At 27.2% G+C, this 20,460-nt stretch overlaps 1 protein-coding gene across 1 annotated transcript in view; it reads left to right on the forward strand.

Moving 5' to 3' along the window:
* LOC107452986 (uncharacterized) overlaps positions 1–20,460 on the forward strand; it is a 36,029-nt gene that overhangs the window by 10,167 nt on the left and 5,402 nt on the right. Inside the window, exons 2-6 of the mRNA XM_016069630.3 lie at positions 7,261–9,903; positions 11,326–11,544; positions 12,588–12,763; positions 14,508–14,729; positions 16,099–16,276. Coding sequence (XP_015925116.2) covers positions 7,944–9,903; positions 11,326–11,544; positions 12,588–12,763; positions 14,508–14,729; positions 16,099–16,276 — 2,755 coding nt within the window. The 5' untranslated portion in view covers positions 7,261–7,943. The remainder of the gene's footprint in view (positions 1–7,260; positions 9,904–11,325; positions 11,545–12,587; positions 12,764–14,507; positions 14,730–16,098; positions 16,277–20,460) is intronic.

Raw genomic sequence — 20,460 nt, forward strand, 5'->3', positions numbered from 1 at the left:
TATATATGTTACCGTTAAAGTATATAATGCAGTTATTTCATAGAATGTCTAGTTATTCCATGAAATAACTGATCATGTCCGTTAAAGTGTGTAATATGTTATTAATTTGACACTTTAACTAGTTATTCTATGAAATAACTAGTTTTCTGCAAATTAACTAATGAGAGACAGTTAAAGTGTAAAATAAACAATTTATCTAAAATGAAATAACTAGGTATTCTATAAATAAACTAGTGATAGACAATTAAAATGAAAAATAAGCAATTTATCTAATTTATGCAGAGCATAAATGGTATTTATGGAAACGTACCATAAAATCATTTGTTACAACAAGGATTACTAAAATGACACTTGGAATTATAAAGAACATTATTTCTAAAACAAAAACATTCTTTGTTGACACACTGGGCTTTTACACGAACATTTTTTAAATCCCTGACCAGTACCTAAACTTTGAGCTGTAGCATATAGATTATTTTACACTTTAACGGGCTGCAGATCGTTATTCTATAAAATAACTAGTTAAACTATGAAATACAAGAGAGTTTTGCACTTTAACTTGCATGATCAGTTATTTCATGGAATAACTAGGTATTCTATGAAATAACGGATTTCATACTTTAACGGTAACATATATATATATATAAAAAACTATCCTACAATAATAAAAGGGACACTTTCAAAATTTTGAATATTTTTTTGAATTTCTCAAAAACAACTTAATGGACTATTTTGTATCTATTTTCTATTTTGTAGTATATAGTTCATGTGATTTTTCATACTTTGCAATAAAGTTTAAAGCTTTTAAGGGTTTGAGGGGTGGACAATAAATTACGAAAGAAAACAAGTATTTTCTAACAACCTATGCCAGAAAATCAAGCTTATAGCTTGTATTAATTAAACACGTATTAATTACTTTGATTGTTATTTGCAAAAAATGAATTAAACTTAGTCAATCTATCTTAAATATTTATGGAGGTATGAACAATTTTATAAAACACAAATTTTTTGGTTTTACGTTGTTTTTTTTTGCTATAACTTCGAAAATATTCAGTAAAGTTAAACAAAATTTTTTGAGAAATTTAAAATTAATTACAAAATTATATGTTGTGAAAGATGAGAAGAAATTGCTTAAAAATGAGAAAGATAAAGTAAGTAATATTTAAAATAGTTCATTTGTCATGTAAATTTTTTCTTGTTCGTAAAATTTTTCCTAGTAGTTTGCGCGGAAACATTCGAAATACTTTTTTCATAATTTTATAGTAAATCAAATTTGGCAACTAATTGAAGAAGTCTGATTTAAATATCTTAAAAAGATTAAAAGTTTCAAGCAATTTGCTAAGCAGTTTTTGTACTATCATAATAATCATAATAATTTTGTAATAATCAGGGGTTTTTCACAAATATTAGTGTGTAGTATTGAAAATTACACTACATTATAATAACGGGACAGCAAGAGCAAAATTAATATGTGAAAAACCCTTTATCATTTTACGCTTATTTTAAAAGTATAAAAACTTCTTAGAAAATTGTTTGAAACTTTTTACGTTTTTAACATACTTTAATCAAATTTTTTTCCATTAGTTGCCATATACGATTCACTATAAATTATAAAAAAAATATTTTTAAATTTTTCTGCACATGCGCAGAAAAAATATACTACCTTAAACACTCATATCTTGCGCATTTTTTAACAAATTATTTTCAAATTTTTAAACAATAATTTTGTAGTTAATTTAAAGTTTCTATAAAAATTTGATTTAGTTTTACTGAATATTTTTAAAGTTATAGCCAAAAAATAAAGATTAAAAAATTAGTTTGTAATCAAAAATGCTCTTATTTAAATAAAATATTTAAGCTACTTTAACAAAATTTTATATATTTATTGTGGTTAATAACCAAAGTAATCAATACAAGTTACAAGCGTATTGCTTTATTATTATTATTATTACTATATATATATATATNATATCTATATATATATATATTATTATTATGTGTGTATACATTAATTATGTGTGTGTGTGTATTTAATCTAAAGTGAAGATCAAAACACTTTTCAAAGTAATTACTAGAAAAATATAGGATAAAAAAGTTAACAACTGTGCATGTTGATGCATAGTTTAAAAAATATAATTGTGATTTCGTTTGTAACATTTATTATTAATACTCAATTATAGATAAAGCATTGGTTACTTATTCAAATAAATATTTTAATGAGTATCGTTGTGAAAAAGGGTTTCTTAAAATTTAGCAAATATATATCAAAATAGCTTCGAAACAAATATAGTTGAATTTGAAAATATATGCATTTCTTATTGAGTCTATTGACGTGCACACAATTTAAAAAACATATCAAAAATGACACAGAACTCTCAAAAATGACAGATCATCATCAAATGTGACAAAGTTCAAACTTTATTAGTTTATAACGGAGAAATATCCGAAAAGAAAATTAAAACTAGAACAAAAGAAAATCAAACTGTATGATAAAAAATTTAATGAGCTTCTAGCTCTGCAGGAACACCAAAAGACTCGATAATTTTTAGCAAAGAGCTTTGGTAATGATTTTGATAAAAATCATTAATTAAATATGGTTTTAAAATTTGGTCATGCTATCATGATTCTTTACAGACTGGCATAAAAATAATTTATTCTGTGAAATTTACTTTTTAGTATTGTATTTCTTACTAAATGTGTGGTATTAAGAACTATAATTTTAAAAACCAAAATTTTCGTCAAACCATTACGATATGAACAAAAAAATTACCAAATGAATGGTAGAAATTTTGGTTTTATTAACCAGATTTATGTTTTTTTTCTGCAAAATGTTATTACCGTACAGTACGGTAATTTTAACAAATTTTTACCCCGTGCAAACACATAATTATTTTCTTTAATTTTGTCAAACCATTAACAAAATTCCGTAAGAAAAATTCGTTAAAAAGCAGAAAGAAAGCTGAATCAGATTCAATTTTTCTCCCACACTTTTGAAGGTAATCTTCCTTAACAAGATTCACAAACAAGTTTATGCGAACAGGTTTCCCTTCTTTTCTTCCTAAGATTATATATATTCCTTCCCAATTTCCTTAAGAATTCATGCAAATCTCTCTTTTTTATCTTTTCCTTATTTATAATACCAGTTTAAATTGAGGCACAAGAAAATGCATATTTCTGGTCAGTCCGTTCTTTGCCCCATTTTTACTTCTCTTCTCAGAGTACTCAAGTAAACAAAAGAAAATATTATTTGCATATCAGTTAACTACGTCAAGACGTCTCATAACGAAAAAGTCTTGAATTTACTAATTATTTTTCTTACTTTTTTCAAATTCGATGCTTGCCACTTGGAGTCGCATGTTTATTGTTTTGTTTTAACGGTATAATAAAAAAATGTTTTTAAATAAAATTTGAATGCAAATTCCTTATAATCGTTGCACTAATTATTTAAAAATGCGCGTTATTTGAAAACGTTTAATTAGTTAGTAGTTTAGTAAGATGAATACATATAAGGCTTTTCAAATATCTAGCTGATCACAGTTTTTAAAAATGGGAGAAACTATAGTTTTGAATCTAAAACCATTTCACCCGTTAGCCGCCACGTAAGTAAAAGAAAATATTATTCGCATATTAGTTAACCACCTCAAAATGTCTCATAACGAAAAAGTCTTGAATTTATCAATTCTTTTCGCAATTTTTACAAATTTGACGCTTGGTACTTGGAGTCGCATGTTTATTGTTTTGTTTTAACGATATAACAAGCAATTTGTTTGGTGTTGAAAATGAAATTTGAAAATAAATTCCTAATAACTGTAGCACTAATTATACAAAAATGTAGATGAGGTGAAATCGGTTAAAATTTTAGGAAAATAACTACACATTAGACTGATCAAATACACTGACCTACAATAATGGAACAGACACAGTTTTTTACATTTTAAAAAATTTCTGTAGAATTACATAGAGGATTATTGTAACTTTAAAAGTGATTAGCTCTCATGCGAATTTTCATATTAGCAATAAGGTTTAAAGCCTTCAAAGGACTTACAATGTATGAAACACAATGCCCGAAAATCAAGCAATATGAAACTCTATATTAACATTAAAGAAACTCTGGTTAACAAAATCAAAATATACTGCCTTTAAACCATTCATTTAGTAATTTTTCTGTTCATAATGGTAACGGTTTACTAGAAATTCTGGTTGTTAAAATTATTCCTTTTCCTACCACACATTTGGTAAAAAATATAAAATTGAAAATCAAATTTAACCAAATAAATGGTTTTTATGTTATGCTCTAAGTTTTCTATGCTATGCTCTAAAAATTATCACATTTTACAAAATTTTATCATTTATTACAAAACTATATTTTATTGTTAATCTTAACAAAATCATTACTAAAGTGCTTCGGTAAAAATTACTGAACTTTTTGGTGTTCTCATAAAGACAAAAACACGGTAAATTTCATCATATTTTGGTAGTTTTGATCAAACTTTTTTTCTCCTTGTAAAATATATGAATTCATTTTTTGTCGATCTCAATATTTTTCGTATTAATAATTTATTAAAATAAAACGATTCATTTCATTCATTTTCTCTTAAATGACAGTATCAAAACTTAACTATTTTAACATTTATTTACTGAGTTGTCTTTTTTATCGCAAAAAAAAATTTAAATGATAGAGTTATTTTGATTACAAAGTAAATCACTACGGACAAAATTAAAATCGTGAACGACTAACAGCATCAAACGAAGGTCACACGCATCATCTGGGATTTTGCTCTTAATGGCGTGTGACACCAACCAATTACCTCGGATGCTCAAAAAATGCGGAAAAGTTCACTGCTGGGTAAAAGCCACTCAACCAGAATAAATCTACGGAAGAAAACGGTTTTTACTTCACAAAATAAATATCAACAGTAAGTACAGAGCATTTAACTTTTGCGAAATTAAAAAAAAAATCGAACACGGAAATGATTGTTGGGTGAAGCTACTTTCTTCAAGATGAGACAAAAAAGAAAATCTTTCAGCTTAAGCTCAATGAGCCGTAATATTAAGTTACAAGAGCTTTTCGTTTTAAACAAAAACTCATTTGGAATTTAATGTCACTTTAAGTTTACGGTAGCTTATGTTGTAAGGAATGACTTTGTTGTTAATAAAATTAAGTTAGATGTGTTTATGTTGTTGTAAGGAATGACTTTGTTTGAATACTACAAAGTTAGATATATTAAGTTAAATTTTCGGCACTACCCGGAACACTTTAATTGTTTTCAACGCATCCTTACTGATTAAGATAAAACAAACCAGACAGGAATTTTTCTTTTAAAAAAAGGCTAATTCGGAAGGTTAATATTATTTTAAGTTAATGATAATTTAGTTGCTGTGAGAAAATATTTTTTTTTAATAAAATAAATTTAGTTTTTTTATAATTAGTTTTTTTTTTAATTTTAAGCATTACTGGTAACACTTTATTTTTCAACGCATCATTAATAATTGAAAAAAAGGAAGGATTTAATTTTTTTTTGCTTAAAACACTCATTAGGAACTTAGCTTTATCTTTAAGATTACGGTTGCTTATGTTTATGCAAAGGCTGGTGTTGTTTAAATGAAATTTATATTTAGTTTTCCTTTAAATTCTTGGAAGTATTACTTATTTTTAATGCCTGCATTTTTACAAAATTTGAAAAAGTTCATTAGAAAAATCAAATAAAATATGATAAAATTCAAATAAGTATATCATTCTAGCAGATTTAAAGACAAATAGTGCAACTTTATATCTTTAACAGAAAATAGTATTTAGCTACGTCGTTTGGTCAACGAAGTATGTTTTATAATTTTAGTAACGGGTGTTTCAAAATAAGTGTAATATTTAATTTTGCACTATTCGTGCAATAAAATGCTAGCTATCGTAATTAATACACTGCTTAATGCTGACCATTAAATTTCAAGAAGTACTGCACAGCATGACAAAGCATTTTTGCTGTAGAGTAATATTTTGAGAATTGTTCCCTGATCAGAATTGGACATTGGTCAGTTGAATTATAGCATTTGTCTCAGTTTTTTATTAAAAATTATAAAGTTTATGCCAACATGTCCATAACAACACATGCTTTGAAGTAGAAATTAGAGGGATGTACACTCGAAATTCAGACCCATTTAGGCAAAACGGTCATTGAGAATTTCAATAGAGTAATTCATGTTTGAACAACACCGAGAAAGCCATTTAATAACCTATACGGTCAACATTATGGATGAATAACAAATTCGCAGTTTTTAATGAAAAATTCGCGTTTTCTTACTTATTATGTAAATTTTAAGATGCTCTGTTTGTTGAAACTTATATTTCATCAAGCATTTGTCTTCGAAGTTTAAAAGCTTTCCTTCAAATCGAATAAAAGTTTAAATAATAAAAAGAGAAAAAGTTTAAAAGTTACAAATATAAATACCATGTAACTTAATAAATTTTTCACTTTCTTACTGTTTATAAAATTACTTTCTGCTTTACATATTCGGGTTATTTTTTTATTCTATTGAAACACAAAATGATTTATTGACGAATCTATAATTTTGCATTTTACACAGTTATAAAGTAATTAGTTTTCATGCCTAATGTAGAGTACATTGTTAATCATATTCAATATTACAACACGGCGCTTAAAAGACGTATTTTAGCATGTAGAACACAGTGTATTATTAATAATGATTTAATTATATTAATTATTTCGTATTATTAATACTTATTTTATGTTTTCGTGATTAGAAAAAAGATTTTTTATACTTATATTTTTACTTTTAATACAAAATTCTAAAGAACTTCATTCCTATTTGAATATTCTTAAACTGCTTGGGCGATTCAGTTAATATAGCTATTCCTTTGCATTATATTTTAAGCAAAAAATTTTCTCCATTCCTTTCAAAATCTTTTTTTTTCTTAAACACATTTCAAAAACTAAAACAGTAAGTACATATACAATTTTTTAGCTATTTTATGCTCATCAAAAAATTAATTAATTTTTTAAAATGACTTACATTTACACAATATCTTTTTTGTTGTTGTTGCTAATAACTAGCAGTAATCGATAAAATTGTATATCTAATCATGTAAAACAAACTATGAGTACTAGCTAATTTATTTGAACTACATATAATTTCATTTCATTGCATTATACATATTGTTTAGAAAATGTTTCATTAATACTTGTATAATAAATTCAATATAACTGAAAGATTAGTTTTTCACTTATATTCTTTTAAATATTGCAGATAATCTAAATGGGAACAAGAAATCGTCAATAGAACAAAAACGTTTTTATCATCGTAAATTCTCTGTGATACCAGGAGCCAAACTCTCTCCTGTAGGACGCTTCTTTAAACTATTTCGATCTCCTTTGGAACGAAGAAATTCTTGCCCAGTGTTAAGTATTTCGGAAAAGGATTTAACAGCAGCAGCAGCAAAGAATAACACAATTTTAAAACCACAAACTACACAGATACAACCGACCTACAACACTAAGAAAGACTCTAAAAACCAGAAGAAACGAAATTGTTGTTTAACTAAGTGGGTATCACATTCAGAGCTTCTACAAACTCAACTTAATCAGCGAGTTATACCTTTACAAAGCGCTATCGCAACAAGTCTACAACCAGCAGTAGTTGAACCCTCTTCAAATGCTGAATCAAATATCTTATCATCCTCGAAATCTGAAAATCATGTTTCGTCTTTAATTGTAGAATCCAATAGCCCTGTGATCAAGATTAATACTGATAATCCAACAACTGAAACAAGCAGTTTCAAACTTTCAAACGGAAATATCGACTCATTTGTTGTTGAGAAAACAGTGATAATTGTTTCGGAAAAAACAGCACTGAATGTACAAAACTCTGAAGGAATAAATAATATATCGATTCCTGGTGAAGTCAGCTCAATAAAACAAGAAAGCTTATCTATGAATAATAATTACTCTCATATAAATGTGCAAAGTTATACAAACAAATTTGAATTAAATCAAGAACAAACTATTGCAAACCAAGTAAAAGTATTATATGCAAACAACATTGACAATTCAGTATCTGTAAATAATATTCAGGTTTCTGAAACAAAAACGTGTGAAATTAGTCTTGATGTAGGAAATCAATCAACATTACTATGTGATAAAATATATTGTGATAATAAAACGACAAAATCTATTAGAAATACAGAACACGGGCATCAAAACAGTTATTCTCAACCACTGACAAAGAGTCTAAATAGCAATTCAACGAACATAAATACTGATATTTCAGACACTGGAGATCATAAAAAATTATGCCAAAACCAAATTAACAGCATAGACAAGAATTTAACAAATGGGGATTCGGAGGTGAGATTACGCAACAAGTTAAATCTTAACAACCATGATAACAACGTAAACGATAAAAGCTGTGATGATTATAAAATAAAAACAATAGTGGAATTTGAAAGCAATGAAAAACTAATAGACTCAGTCAAACCACCCGAAAATTCCTTGGTATCTACCTTTTCCTCGGATCCAAATGATACTATTATTTATGCAACAGTCTCTAAGATCAGGAAAAATAAGAAGCAAACAAGTGTTCAAGAAAATATTTATCTTTCTGAAAGAATCAAATCAAAAGAGTACCCATCTCACATTGACACGATACATAAAGAATCGGAAAAATATAACGAAAATAATAAATCGAACTTGAACTTTGCAAAAGAAGATTCAATTTTAGGCAACGAACAAATTATTCCAATAAATGGCACCAATAATAAAATATCTCGTCCTAACCAATCTCTTAATGGGGATCAAGATATAGCAGTTTCATCTTCCCTACCAGTAAATGTAGTTTGCAATAAAGAAACTGGTGAAAAATGTGAAGTATATGATAACATCTGTGAAAAAGCGGACATTATAGTTAATTGTTTAGAAGTACAATACGATTCTCTAGATTTTGGAGAGAACCACTTGAACTCATCACTAACGGATTTGCAAAGCAATCCTATTAATGAATGTTATAACGTGAAGCTAGATGCACCAGAAGAAGTTATTGTGGCAGGATTTCACGACTTTTGTCATACAATGCTATCTTTAGAAGAAAATTTGGACTCAAATGACACTGGAACTATAAAAAGAAGACCTAATACCAAAGAAAAGAAAAATAAAGTAACCGATACATTAGAAAAAAATAAATTGACATCAAATCAAATTGAAAAGTATGTAACTCCCGTTAATGGTAATAACAGACAAGTCTCTCGAAGTTGTGAGCAAAGCATTTCTCCCATAGAAGATTCTAAAATATATCCTGACAAACTGCTCGAAGAAATTCAAAACAGTAAATTAATTGAGAAAATGAGTATAAAAGATCCGGATGTCATTGACGCTATAAGGATTCTTGATAAATCCCTAATGGATGAATCAGATGACTCTGTAGAATCAGATACTTTCACTACTTCAATAGAATCAACACCGTCATATCAAAAACCAAATCCACAACAGAAAGTCAACAAAGAGGATAAAATTCAATGTGATAACTTGATAGAGGAACTCATGCTTGAAGACATAAGCAAAAGTGTTACATCATTGTCCTCTAAAAATTCTCAAAATCCATTTTCCAGAGGAAACATAGCCGTGACTATATCTAATTTAACTACTGAGCAAATATTAGAAAATAAATCATTTTCAAGCATAGAATCAAATATAAATAATTCTCAATCAGATGAAGAGCGTACGAAAACTACTGAACATTGGTCTAAAAGATCATATGATGTGAACGGTTACAATAGAGATGAATTGTCTTCAGATGCTTATGAATCTGATTTTTGTGAACAAATAGAAGACACGAAGAAAGTTAATTTACCAGAAGGGAAAGATGATTCATTTTCTCCTCCTGTATCAATAGCATCAGGTAATACATACATCAAAAAATTACCAGGTACAATTTTTTCTTTAAATTTAAATTGTTTAAAAAAACAATCAAATAACGAACTATTGTCATGTATTCAATCTATCTTTCATAAAATTCCGCTTTCCCCTTCAAATCCAAAAGATTCTTATTTCAGTGGAGAAGTTAATAACAAATGTTCCTCATAATTAGTGTCTTAAAGATGACCAACGATTCAAAAAATCAATTAAATCGAAACAAAAAATTTTTAATTAATTTCAAAGTTCATTAAAAGAGTGTGCTGGAGTATCGAAATGGGTATGGAATAATATTTTTAAAATAACCATCATTTGTAATAACAAAATGGCGCAGTCTGAGGATAAAACTAAACCATCTGAGCAAATATTTTAAGTTGGAATGGTCAAACAAGCAGTAGATAATAATGATTCATAGTTATTCAAAGTCAGCAGCACCATCTGTTCACGAACTTGGAAAATATTTTTAAGCCTGGTAAGATAATACCTGGTTTCAAAAGTAGAACCGTGCAATTTTCTCTCATTCCTTTTTTTAATGAATTTTTCGAATAGTTAATAATTAAAATTATTAATTATACAATCATGGAAGAATATTTATTTTCAATTTTGATACTTAATGAAAATGAAAAACTTTAGGAAGATAAATTTTACTCTAATTTACTCAAAATTACTCTCATAGTGCGAAACATCGTGATTAGTTTTATAGCTCACTTATTTCCTACATACAAATATAATGAAATAGCAGTCATAAAATAAACACAATTATATCTTAAAGTTTTATAAATATATAGATATTTGGTTAATTCAAATGAAAACAAATTTGCTATTTATGAGTATACACCTGCTTGGTAACATTAAATTTTCAATTGATGACCCTGCATTCTGTTATAAGTCAGCTTTCCCGCAAAAGAAACCATTTTTTTCTCAATATATGTGACATTGAAAAATCGATCATTGAATGCTGAGCATCTCTCATGAATCTCAAGATTCGCATAGTCGCTTTCGTGAATGTCTCGAATGTTTGTTATAAATCATTAATTAGTGTATTGCTCGGAATTCCCTACACCGATGTTCTCTTAAGGCTAAATGCCATTTCCCGAAATTCCTTACAATGATGTTTTTTTAGGGTTAAGGGCTATTCATGGTATTCTCCATTATTAGTTTTTCCTAATGGGAGAGCAATATAAGGGGGAAATAATAGTTGATAAGAAATAATTCTGACATTCACCAAAGCAACTGAGGGAATGTCGATAGCTAACACTGAAACGATTAACATTCTCCATATTTCGGATTTTTTCTGTAAGATACATAAATTATTCAGTGGTAGATAAATTTTTGTACTAAGTAAAAATAAGTGTTAAAATTAAACATCATTCTAATTAAATAAACTAACTCTGAATTGAAATTTCAGATGATACAAGCTCAACATTCCATGTGGATCACTCTCCACCAATGCAAGATATATCTCCTTGTAATCGAACAAGTCCATGTTCTGTAGATTCTGGTATGAGTTCTCATAGTCAATCATATTTTGTGGTAGTGGCCATCGATTTTGGAACGACGTATAGCGGTTATGCTTTCTGTTTTACACGAGATCCAGATAACATTCATATGATGAAAAAATGGGATGGTATGTAATAGGATATTAAAATTTATTTTATTTTAAAACTTAAAAAACTACAATTATTTATCTATATATATGGCCAATATTTTAATTGAAAAAACTCGGTCTACAATAATTATTCCAAACGAGTATACTAATTAACAATTTTTTTTAAATTAAAAAATTGATAAAAACAATTAAAATAAATAATTAAAGTTATAAAATTAAAAAAAATTAAAATAATCAATTAAAAAATTTTTTAAGGTTTTTTTATTTTGTTGTTGCTCAATTCGGATTTTGATATTATCTCAAAATGTTTTTTTTTATATTCAAATTTTTTCAAAATTTTAAGATAAATATTAATATGCTTTTATTTGTAAGCAACACTTAGCAATTGGTATTACGATCGTTTTGTATTCGATCGTTTATTTTAATTATTTCTCCTTATTATTAAACTTTATGTTTTGCATGAAGACTCCAAAAAAGCTCAAGGCTAAAGCTTCGAACAATTTTCATCGGCAACGTAATTTTGATATTTGTCCAGGAAAAAAAATAATAATTGTATTAGCATGATCAACATTTTTGCAGAAAAGAATACGGTTTTAAATAATTAAAAACGAAAAAAATAAGAATTGGTTGAGTAATTTTTGAAAAAAAAATTACAGAAAGGTGATTTTTTAATTAAACATTCAATAGTTTTGATAATATGTCAGCAGCTTTCTATTAAATTTTATCACTTTGAAATAGTTTCGAATGCAAAAATAAAGTTTCCAAGGGACATTCTAGTTATGAGAATTCAATAGAAGTCAAAAAATAAAAATCAGCTTAATAAAAAAAACCATTAAGCTCTTATAATTAAAAGAACGTTTTTTTTAAAAAAAATATTATTTGATATCATAAATTATAATAAGGGTCGAAGATTGTAAAATAGAGCTAGAATAAAAAAGATAAGCATAAGTTATGAACTTTTAAAGATTCATTTATACTTTTTCTAATTTATCGTGCATCAAACAATCTTGATAATTTTGAATAAAACAATTCAGAAAAGCAATGGTTTGCTAATTTTATAGGAGGTGACCCAGGAGTATTCAATCAAAAAACGCCAACAACCTTACTTCTATCACCCGAAGGGACATTTCATTCATTTGGATATTCAGCTAGAGACTACTATCATGATTTGGATGTTGAAGAAGCTAAAAATTGGCTTTATTTTGAAAAATTTAAAATGACTCTGCATCACAGCGAAGTAATATTTATTTTGATTTTTCAAGAGTTATAAAATTTCTTAATTTCTTTTTTTCATTCTAATTTTCATTTCTAAAAGAAAAAAAAATAATTTCAATATTATATTTTTATATATATTTTAAAAAACATAAGAGTTTAAAAAATGTAAATTATAAAAATTAATTTAAAAATATAAAGATATTATATATAAAAGATTTTTGATTTTTTAAGAGATATAAAATTTCTTAATTTATTTTTTTCATTTCTAAGAAGAAAAAAAAGAATAATTTCAATATCATATTTTTATGAATGTTTTAAAAAATAGAAACATTTAAAATATACAAATTAATTTAAAAATACAAAGATATTATACATAAAAGTATATATATTTTTATATATTCCTTTAATGCATTACATATATTAAAAGAAAAAATTTCATTATAATATTATATAAAATAATTTTTTCAATAGTGATTACACTCAATCTTTAGTTCACGTAGTAAATTTCCGAAAAAATAATCGAGTTAATTCATTCTATCTCGCTCTTATTTCCATTCACAAGCAAAAGAATTGCACGGGAAATATTTTGAAAATATTAATATAATCTTTATTACTTTCATTGAATAACCTTTATATATTACTTCAACTCAATCAAAGTTTCCGGTGTAATTGAACTAACGTAAGTGCATAGTTAAAAATGCACTAATTTAAAGCTTTGCGTTAAAAAATGTAAAGCTTTGCATGTAAATTGAAGAATTTTTTAACAAATTAAAAAAAAACAGATAATAATACATATTTAAATTATACAGAAGTAATTATTTGTATTGAAGTAAGCACTGATAATACAAGTATAGTTCGTTCACCAGGAGTTGGCACTTGGCTCCACCTACTCGAACGAAGAATTCATTTTAGAGCGGGAGGAAGAGGAGAAACGTCTCCGCGCTTGAAATTGAGATAACCCTTAATGCGCCCCAAACTCAAACAGTGAATTCTTCTTCTATCTCTTACTTCGCTTTATCATCTGCTATTGTACCTTTCGTTACTCTAGCTATTCAAATATATTGCAGCAAAATGTCTCAAAAAGCACAAACTATTCACTCAAAAGAGAGAAATATTATCAAATTTATGAAATATTTAATGTTAAAAAAATGCATATAATGATTACGAAAGAAATATTTTTGTTTTATGATCACCGAATAGCAAGCTTGTGCATGATTGTTCACATCCTTCTCCCAAAAATAGCAAAATAGTATCGTCGGATACCACGTGATGAAGGCGGAGCCAAGTGTCAACTCCTGGTGAACGAACTAACTCATTATGTAGGCTGAAATCATCTTTTCTACTTTTAAATGCAACAAATAAACTAAATAAAACAGTTAAGTTCTGTTGATTTACATTAAAGTTTCTTATAGTTTTTATATTATCAGGAAGCAGAATATAAAAGCAACAATCGAATTCCTCTACGCAGGAACACGCCAACATCATTGAGCTAGTAAATTCAACTGCAATTTTTTGTAATCACTAAAATGTTACAAACTGTTTTATTGGAATATACAGCACTTGCAAGCAAATTACAAGTAAAAAAAAATTAAACACATTAAAACTTTTGGATAGTTTAAAATAACTAATTTAAATTATAATTATAAACTTTACTATCTAGAATTTTTAAATTCTGTGAAAAAGTCATGCATGCAAAAATAACTAACAGAATTTTATAAAATCGCAAGCAAAAATTCTAATAATTTTTCCCTTTTCTCTTCCTAAAGCATTTAACTCTTGATACAGAAATAGCTGCATCAAATGGTAAACGAGTCCCTGCTGTTACAGTTTTTGCTCATGCCCTTAGCTATTTTAAAGATCATGCATTACAAGAATTGAGTGATCAGTCATCTACAAAAATATTAAATGAAGATGTAAGATGGGTTGTAACAGTTCCAGCTATATGGAAACAACCAGCTAAACAATTTATGAGAGCAGCAGCTTACAAGGTAAAATTTATACTTCGTACTAAATTTTCGCACTTTAAAAGCTAAATTCGCATTTTAAAAGCTAAAGAGTAAAGTTAAGTTGATGAAAACTATAATTAATAATGATGTAATTATAAATGATATAATAATTATAAATATTTATAAAATGATTACCAAAACGTAAATAACACTAGATTACCTAAGGAAGTCATTTTGACTGCTTTTAATTTCAATTAGAAAAATAATGTTTGATGTATATAATAACACAATTTCTTAGAATTTTGTGCAACATATAATTTTTTTATTGTTAATATTTACTAATAACTTGTTATATAACTGTAAATAAAATAAAAAATTAATTTTAAACAAATTTCGTTACACATTATTTATTCTTTTACAATACAGTCATTTTGTCTGCTTTTGGGTAATATAGGTATATACTAAGTTTCAGTCTTTCTAGTGATAATAATGACATTATCTTTTCATATACATAACCAATGCGTAAACTAAGGTAATAAAAGACAAACTTACGAAATATTTATGAGTACATTTCCTATTAATGTAAAAATTAATTTAAATTCAACACTTATTTTCATAAAAATTAATGATTTTGTTAACAAACTTTGAAACGCAACATTCACTCTTTTTAAACCTAATAACACTGACATGTTTTTCAATGCCCACCACTTTTGGCAACATATGGCATTATGGTACTTAATGGGCAGTATTGTTACTCTCTTTCACGTGGGCACTATTATTGGTGGATCAATATCCTCTTCGGATTACAAAAAGAATAGATAAAACAGAGAAATTACATCCATGCCCGAAGTGGGATTCGAACCCGAGACCTTCCTGGTATGAGGAAATCTCCTTGATCACCTTACAGGTCGGTCGGCAATTACACTGATATCCTGGTTCATATACTATAAATTAATGCTTTATTATTTTTCATTTCAATAATAAATTAACGTATTTGCTTTTTCCTCTTTAAAACAGTATGTAGGCAAATAAATCAGTGCAACAAAGCTACAAAATGTATTTCAATTATATTGCATGAATGGTTTGGGACAGTATAACGGTAAAGCCAGATTTTCAATTTGTATAGTAGAGTGTTTCTAGTAATAAACACTATGTAGGCATTACGATGTTTTTGCATATTGTGTACTAGTGGAAATTCTAACGGAAACTTGTACAGAAGCTATAAGGAAAAAATGCTAAAGAATCGACTTAAGAATATCACTTTTGGGAAAAATGTGGCTTATTACTAGATTGACCAGAGGCCTTCATATATGAACTTGGAATATACATGCATAAACAGGCCGGTTTTATTAGAAGAACACAATTTTTTAAGTACTTTTTTGGTTAAAAATTAAAATTAATTTTTGTTTAGGCTGGCATAGCTAGTCCGGAATACCCTGATCAACTTTTGATTGCATTAGAACCAGAAGCGGCTTCCATATACTGTAGACGGATGAAACTTCATCAACTAGTCCCTGATGAAACTCATTTTCATCGATCTTCATTTAGCTGGAAAAAAGAGTGTGAATCCGAAAGAACAAACGACAAAGGTAATTATAAAATGTTTTCTTCACATAATTATTATTTTAAATTACGTTTTTTAAACTACAAATCTGACGGCTAATCTAAAGTTTACCAGATAAACAAAGGTGAGATTTTCTAAAATAAATGATGCCGTTTGCGATCTAAATCGGGTATGTATATTTTAAGTTTTATTTTGTGATTTTTTTCTGATCTATTGATATTTTAAAAATATTTCTTAGTTTATAAATGTTATTGTTACTGGTGTTTTTTAGTAGTTCAATGTTGTTTTCTGATGTTAAAATACAGTAAAACTTTACAGTTATATTTTCTCTTCTAAGAAATAAATAAACACTAGCACATTTTATTTGTAATGAAAACTAAAAATATAACTTGTAAATTTGAAGAATTTACGAAGGTGTACCTAAAAATGTATCTTTATATGTTTTAGTTTATTCACAATTAATCTGTAAATAAAAATTATTATAATAATAAAACAATTAAAAGATTTGTTTTCTAAAAAACATTTTTTCTTCGACCTCAGACAAAATATTGAACAGCAATAGTTTGTAAATTGTGAAAATTTAAAATCTAATTTCACCATTTATTATGCTCACTCTTCATAGAAGCAACCCGCTTCACTATGTTGTGGTACTATATGATCGGCGTAGCCAACTATAGAAAATATAAGCTATAGTCGTAAATTCTGTTAATGAAATTGAAGAAAGTTCTCGCAACAATAAGAAAATTTTGAAGATTTCTAAGTAACATTTTTCTGCTCCATATTTTATGCAATATAAATTTGAAATACTACAATTCCTTTTAATTGATCTATTTTTTTCTATAGAAGTATAGTACTAATTAGTTATGCAGTGAGGTTTACTAATGTCGTAAGACTTATACCTTGGGTAACTTCTTTAAAAGTATTAATAGTTCATAAACTTATAATAATCCTATTATATATTCACATAAACGTATAATATTCTACAAATATATAATAATCGCACAATAGTTATATAATAGAAGCAATTAACACTAGATTGCCTAAGGAAGTCATTTTGACTGTTTTTAATTACAATTAGAAAAACATTGATGAATATAATGAGACAATTTCTTAGAATTTTGTACAACATATAATCTTTTTATTCTTAGTATTTACTAATAACTTGTTATATAACTATAAATAATATAAAAAATATTAAAAAAAAATTGTTTACACATTATTTATTCTTTTACAATCCAGTCATTTTGACTGCTTTTGGGCAATATAGGTATATATTAAGTTTCAGTCTTTCTAGTGTTAATCACTTATCCTATCGCTACGAACACCTTATTTAGCTGGCATCCACGCGACGAACTGTGCGTACGAGCGCCGTATTCAGCCGGTGTCAGCGTGATACTATTTGATAACCATTAATGCCCCAAAAAAACATATTTTAAATGCGCTTAATATGTTTTGTAAGTAGACTGTATTTTTATTTATTATAGTTTCAAAATATCCAAACACATATTTATGCAAAATCTTAATAAGAAATTCCGAACATCAGCTCACCGACATGCAATTTGCGTACTTTGTGGCGCATAGCACCGTTTGCGTCACTTCAGTGGAACAGACTGCCACAACGAAAAGGTTAACATATTAGTGTTCTATCAAATTAGTTAAAAATTTATAGGTAGATTAAATAAATAATATAATTTTAATATACACTGTTTGAATTTTTGAGAAATTTCAACCCGGATTTAAAAATTAATTAGTAATGATTTAATTTTATGAAAAATATTATAACTTTTTAGATATATTGAAAAGAATTAACTAAAGGATATGTAAAAATACAAAAGAGTAGTATTCCTGAAAATAATTAAAAATTATCTGGATATCAAAGAAAGACTTTTGTAGAATTTTGTTCTTCATATGATAGGTATAATCGGAAGTTCTGAATTATTCTCGTTTAAACATGACTAAATTAGCCATAAATATTCTTCACAGAGAAAAGAAAGTAGTAAGGTATTTGAAAATATACTCAACCTTAAAAATAAGATTAAATCCTGAATTCGATATGAATAAAAGTTGAGAAACAAACTTTTCATATTCTCTTGATGAATCTATCATTTTAAAAAACGATGCAAACATGCTTAAAAAGTTGTATTTCAAACAATTCATTTTACGAAAAGCTTCTTTTTTGAAAATAAAGAAAATTATTTTAAGTTTAAATATGCTAACAGCTATTATAACCTCTATAATTTCTTTAAAATACGTTTGTAGTTCACTTTGTTTTTTTTAAGTTTCTGTGGTCGAACGACAAATTTGAAAAATGTTAAAATTTATCAGACGATTTTTTAAAAGCCGTTGCAGGCTGGTTTAAGTGGTCACACACCCACACACTGACCGCGGCCAGTGATGCTTGACTTCAGTGTTCTATTGGGAACCGTGTCTTGACGATCAGTCAATTGCGGGATCAATATGTATCTATCTTCTTATTAGAGTTAAAACTTAATGTCTGCGAAATTGTTCTGCTAAATTTATTTATTTAATATGAAGGGTCTATTTAAACTTTACATCCAATAATTTAATGAATGAAATTACTTCAAATCTTAAAATATAGGCCGGGATAGCCTGGTTGGTAGGGCGCTGGGCCCATGTTCAAGAGATCGTGGGTTCGATCCCCGCTGGCCAAAGACTAATGGTGACTGATGCACGTTAAAGCTGTCGAGTCGCAAAGTCCTCCATGTTCTCACAACAAATCAATACCTCTGGGGGTACTGATCCAGGAGTTTCCTTGTCTTCTGGATTGGTCAAAATTACAAGGCTACGGAGTTGAACATTAGTAGCCGTAAACCCAAAAATTGGGTCGGCTGTTCAACGAAGGATATAAAAAAAAATTGAAATATGCAAAACGTATACTGAAACTCATAAAGTTACATAATTTATTTGTGCAAAACAAGTTTTTTAACAATTTTTATCAAAAATTTTAAAAATCATTACTTATAAACTAAAAAACGCAAAACAAAGAATGTTTACGATAAAAAATAATTATTCTAAAAATTCCTCATATATAAATTAAAAATTTTCATGTTGAGCTTTTTAGTGTTTTTAATCTTTAAAGTTTTCTTTTTAATGAGACGTAGAAAACCATTCTGAGCAGAATTATCATTAAATTAGAAAAAATTCGCTTAGAAGTAAATTTTTTATTATAAAAATCATAACATTTGCCAGCTTCATAACCCCAAAATATACTCCACTTTAATTTAAAAATTCTACTCTCAAATAATATATACGAGATCATTACTTTAAGATGACATACCACACAATAAAAATTTGCAAACTCTCGAGATGAATTTCAATATGCAACTTAAATGAATAGCTGAATTCTAGTTGAAATTAATCATTCAAAATTAAGAAAATACTTACCAAGAAAGTATTAAAAATTTATTAATAATCAACACAAATTATACATTTTTCAAGTATGTCTGATGATTCTTTATTGCTGTTTTCCAAATAATATAGATTCATTATAAATAATAATATAGATAATATACTATTCTATAAAGAAGAAAAATTTTCAAGAACTTTTATAGTTCTGAAACCACATTTATTCATTGGAATGATGTAAGCAATATGGACTTAAATAATTTTAATTTACAATTAATGTATTTTACCGTAATACACATCCGTAACACTATGCGATCAAAAAATCGGATGTTATTAGTTTATTGATAATTGAATGAAAAAATTAATGAAAAATTGTTTTTCATCCTATTTCAAATATATTTACCGAAGTTCTGGGTTGTGTTTTCAAGTTTTTCTGCTTTCTCCTTTGGGAAATTCGGTTGCTTATTTGCTGCTGAAAAAAGCACGTCTTACTTCACCAATAATTCTGATGGAACTAAATGAAAGTTTAACAAATAGTGGACTGAAAATATCCTTCCCGCTAGAGAGCGTATTCAAGCGTTGCGATTGTGAATTTGAAAACAAGGGTCAAATTTGAAACCTAATTTATATAAAAGACAAGAGTTGACCAAATGTTTCTGCAAATAAATTAGTAAATACTCTGCATAGATCTAAAACTTTTTTAAAATTTATCGCCTATGAATCTAAAGTAAGAAAATAGAGATAAAATTCTTTTATGGGAAGCATTTTCAATAGTTAGTTTATAAATATACTTATAACATAACCAGTGGCGGATCCAGCGGGAGGGGGGGGGGGGGATGACCC

This window comes from Parasteatoda tepidariorum, chromosome X2 (assembly GCF_043381705.1).
Source record: "Parasteatoda tepidariorum isolate YZ-2023 chromosome X2, CAS_Ptep_4.0, whole genome shotgun sequence".
Lineage (NCBI taxonomy): Eukaryota > Metazoa > Arthropoda > Arachnida > Araneae > Theridiidae > Parasteatoda > Parasteatoda tepidariorum.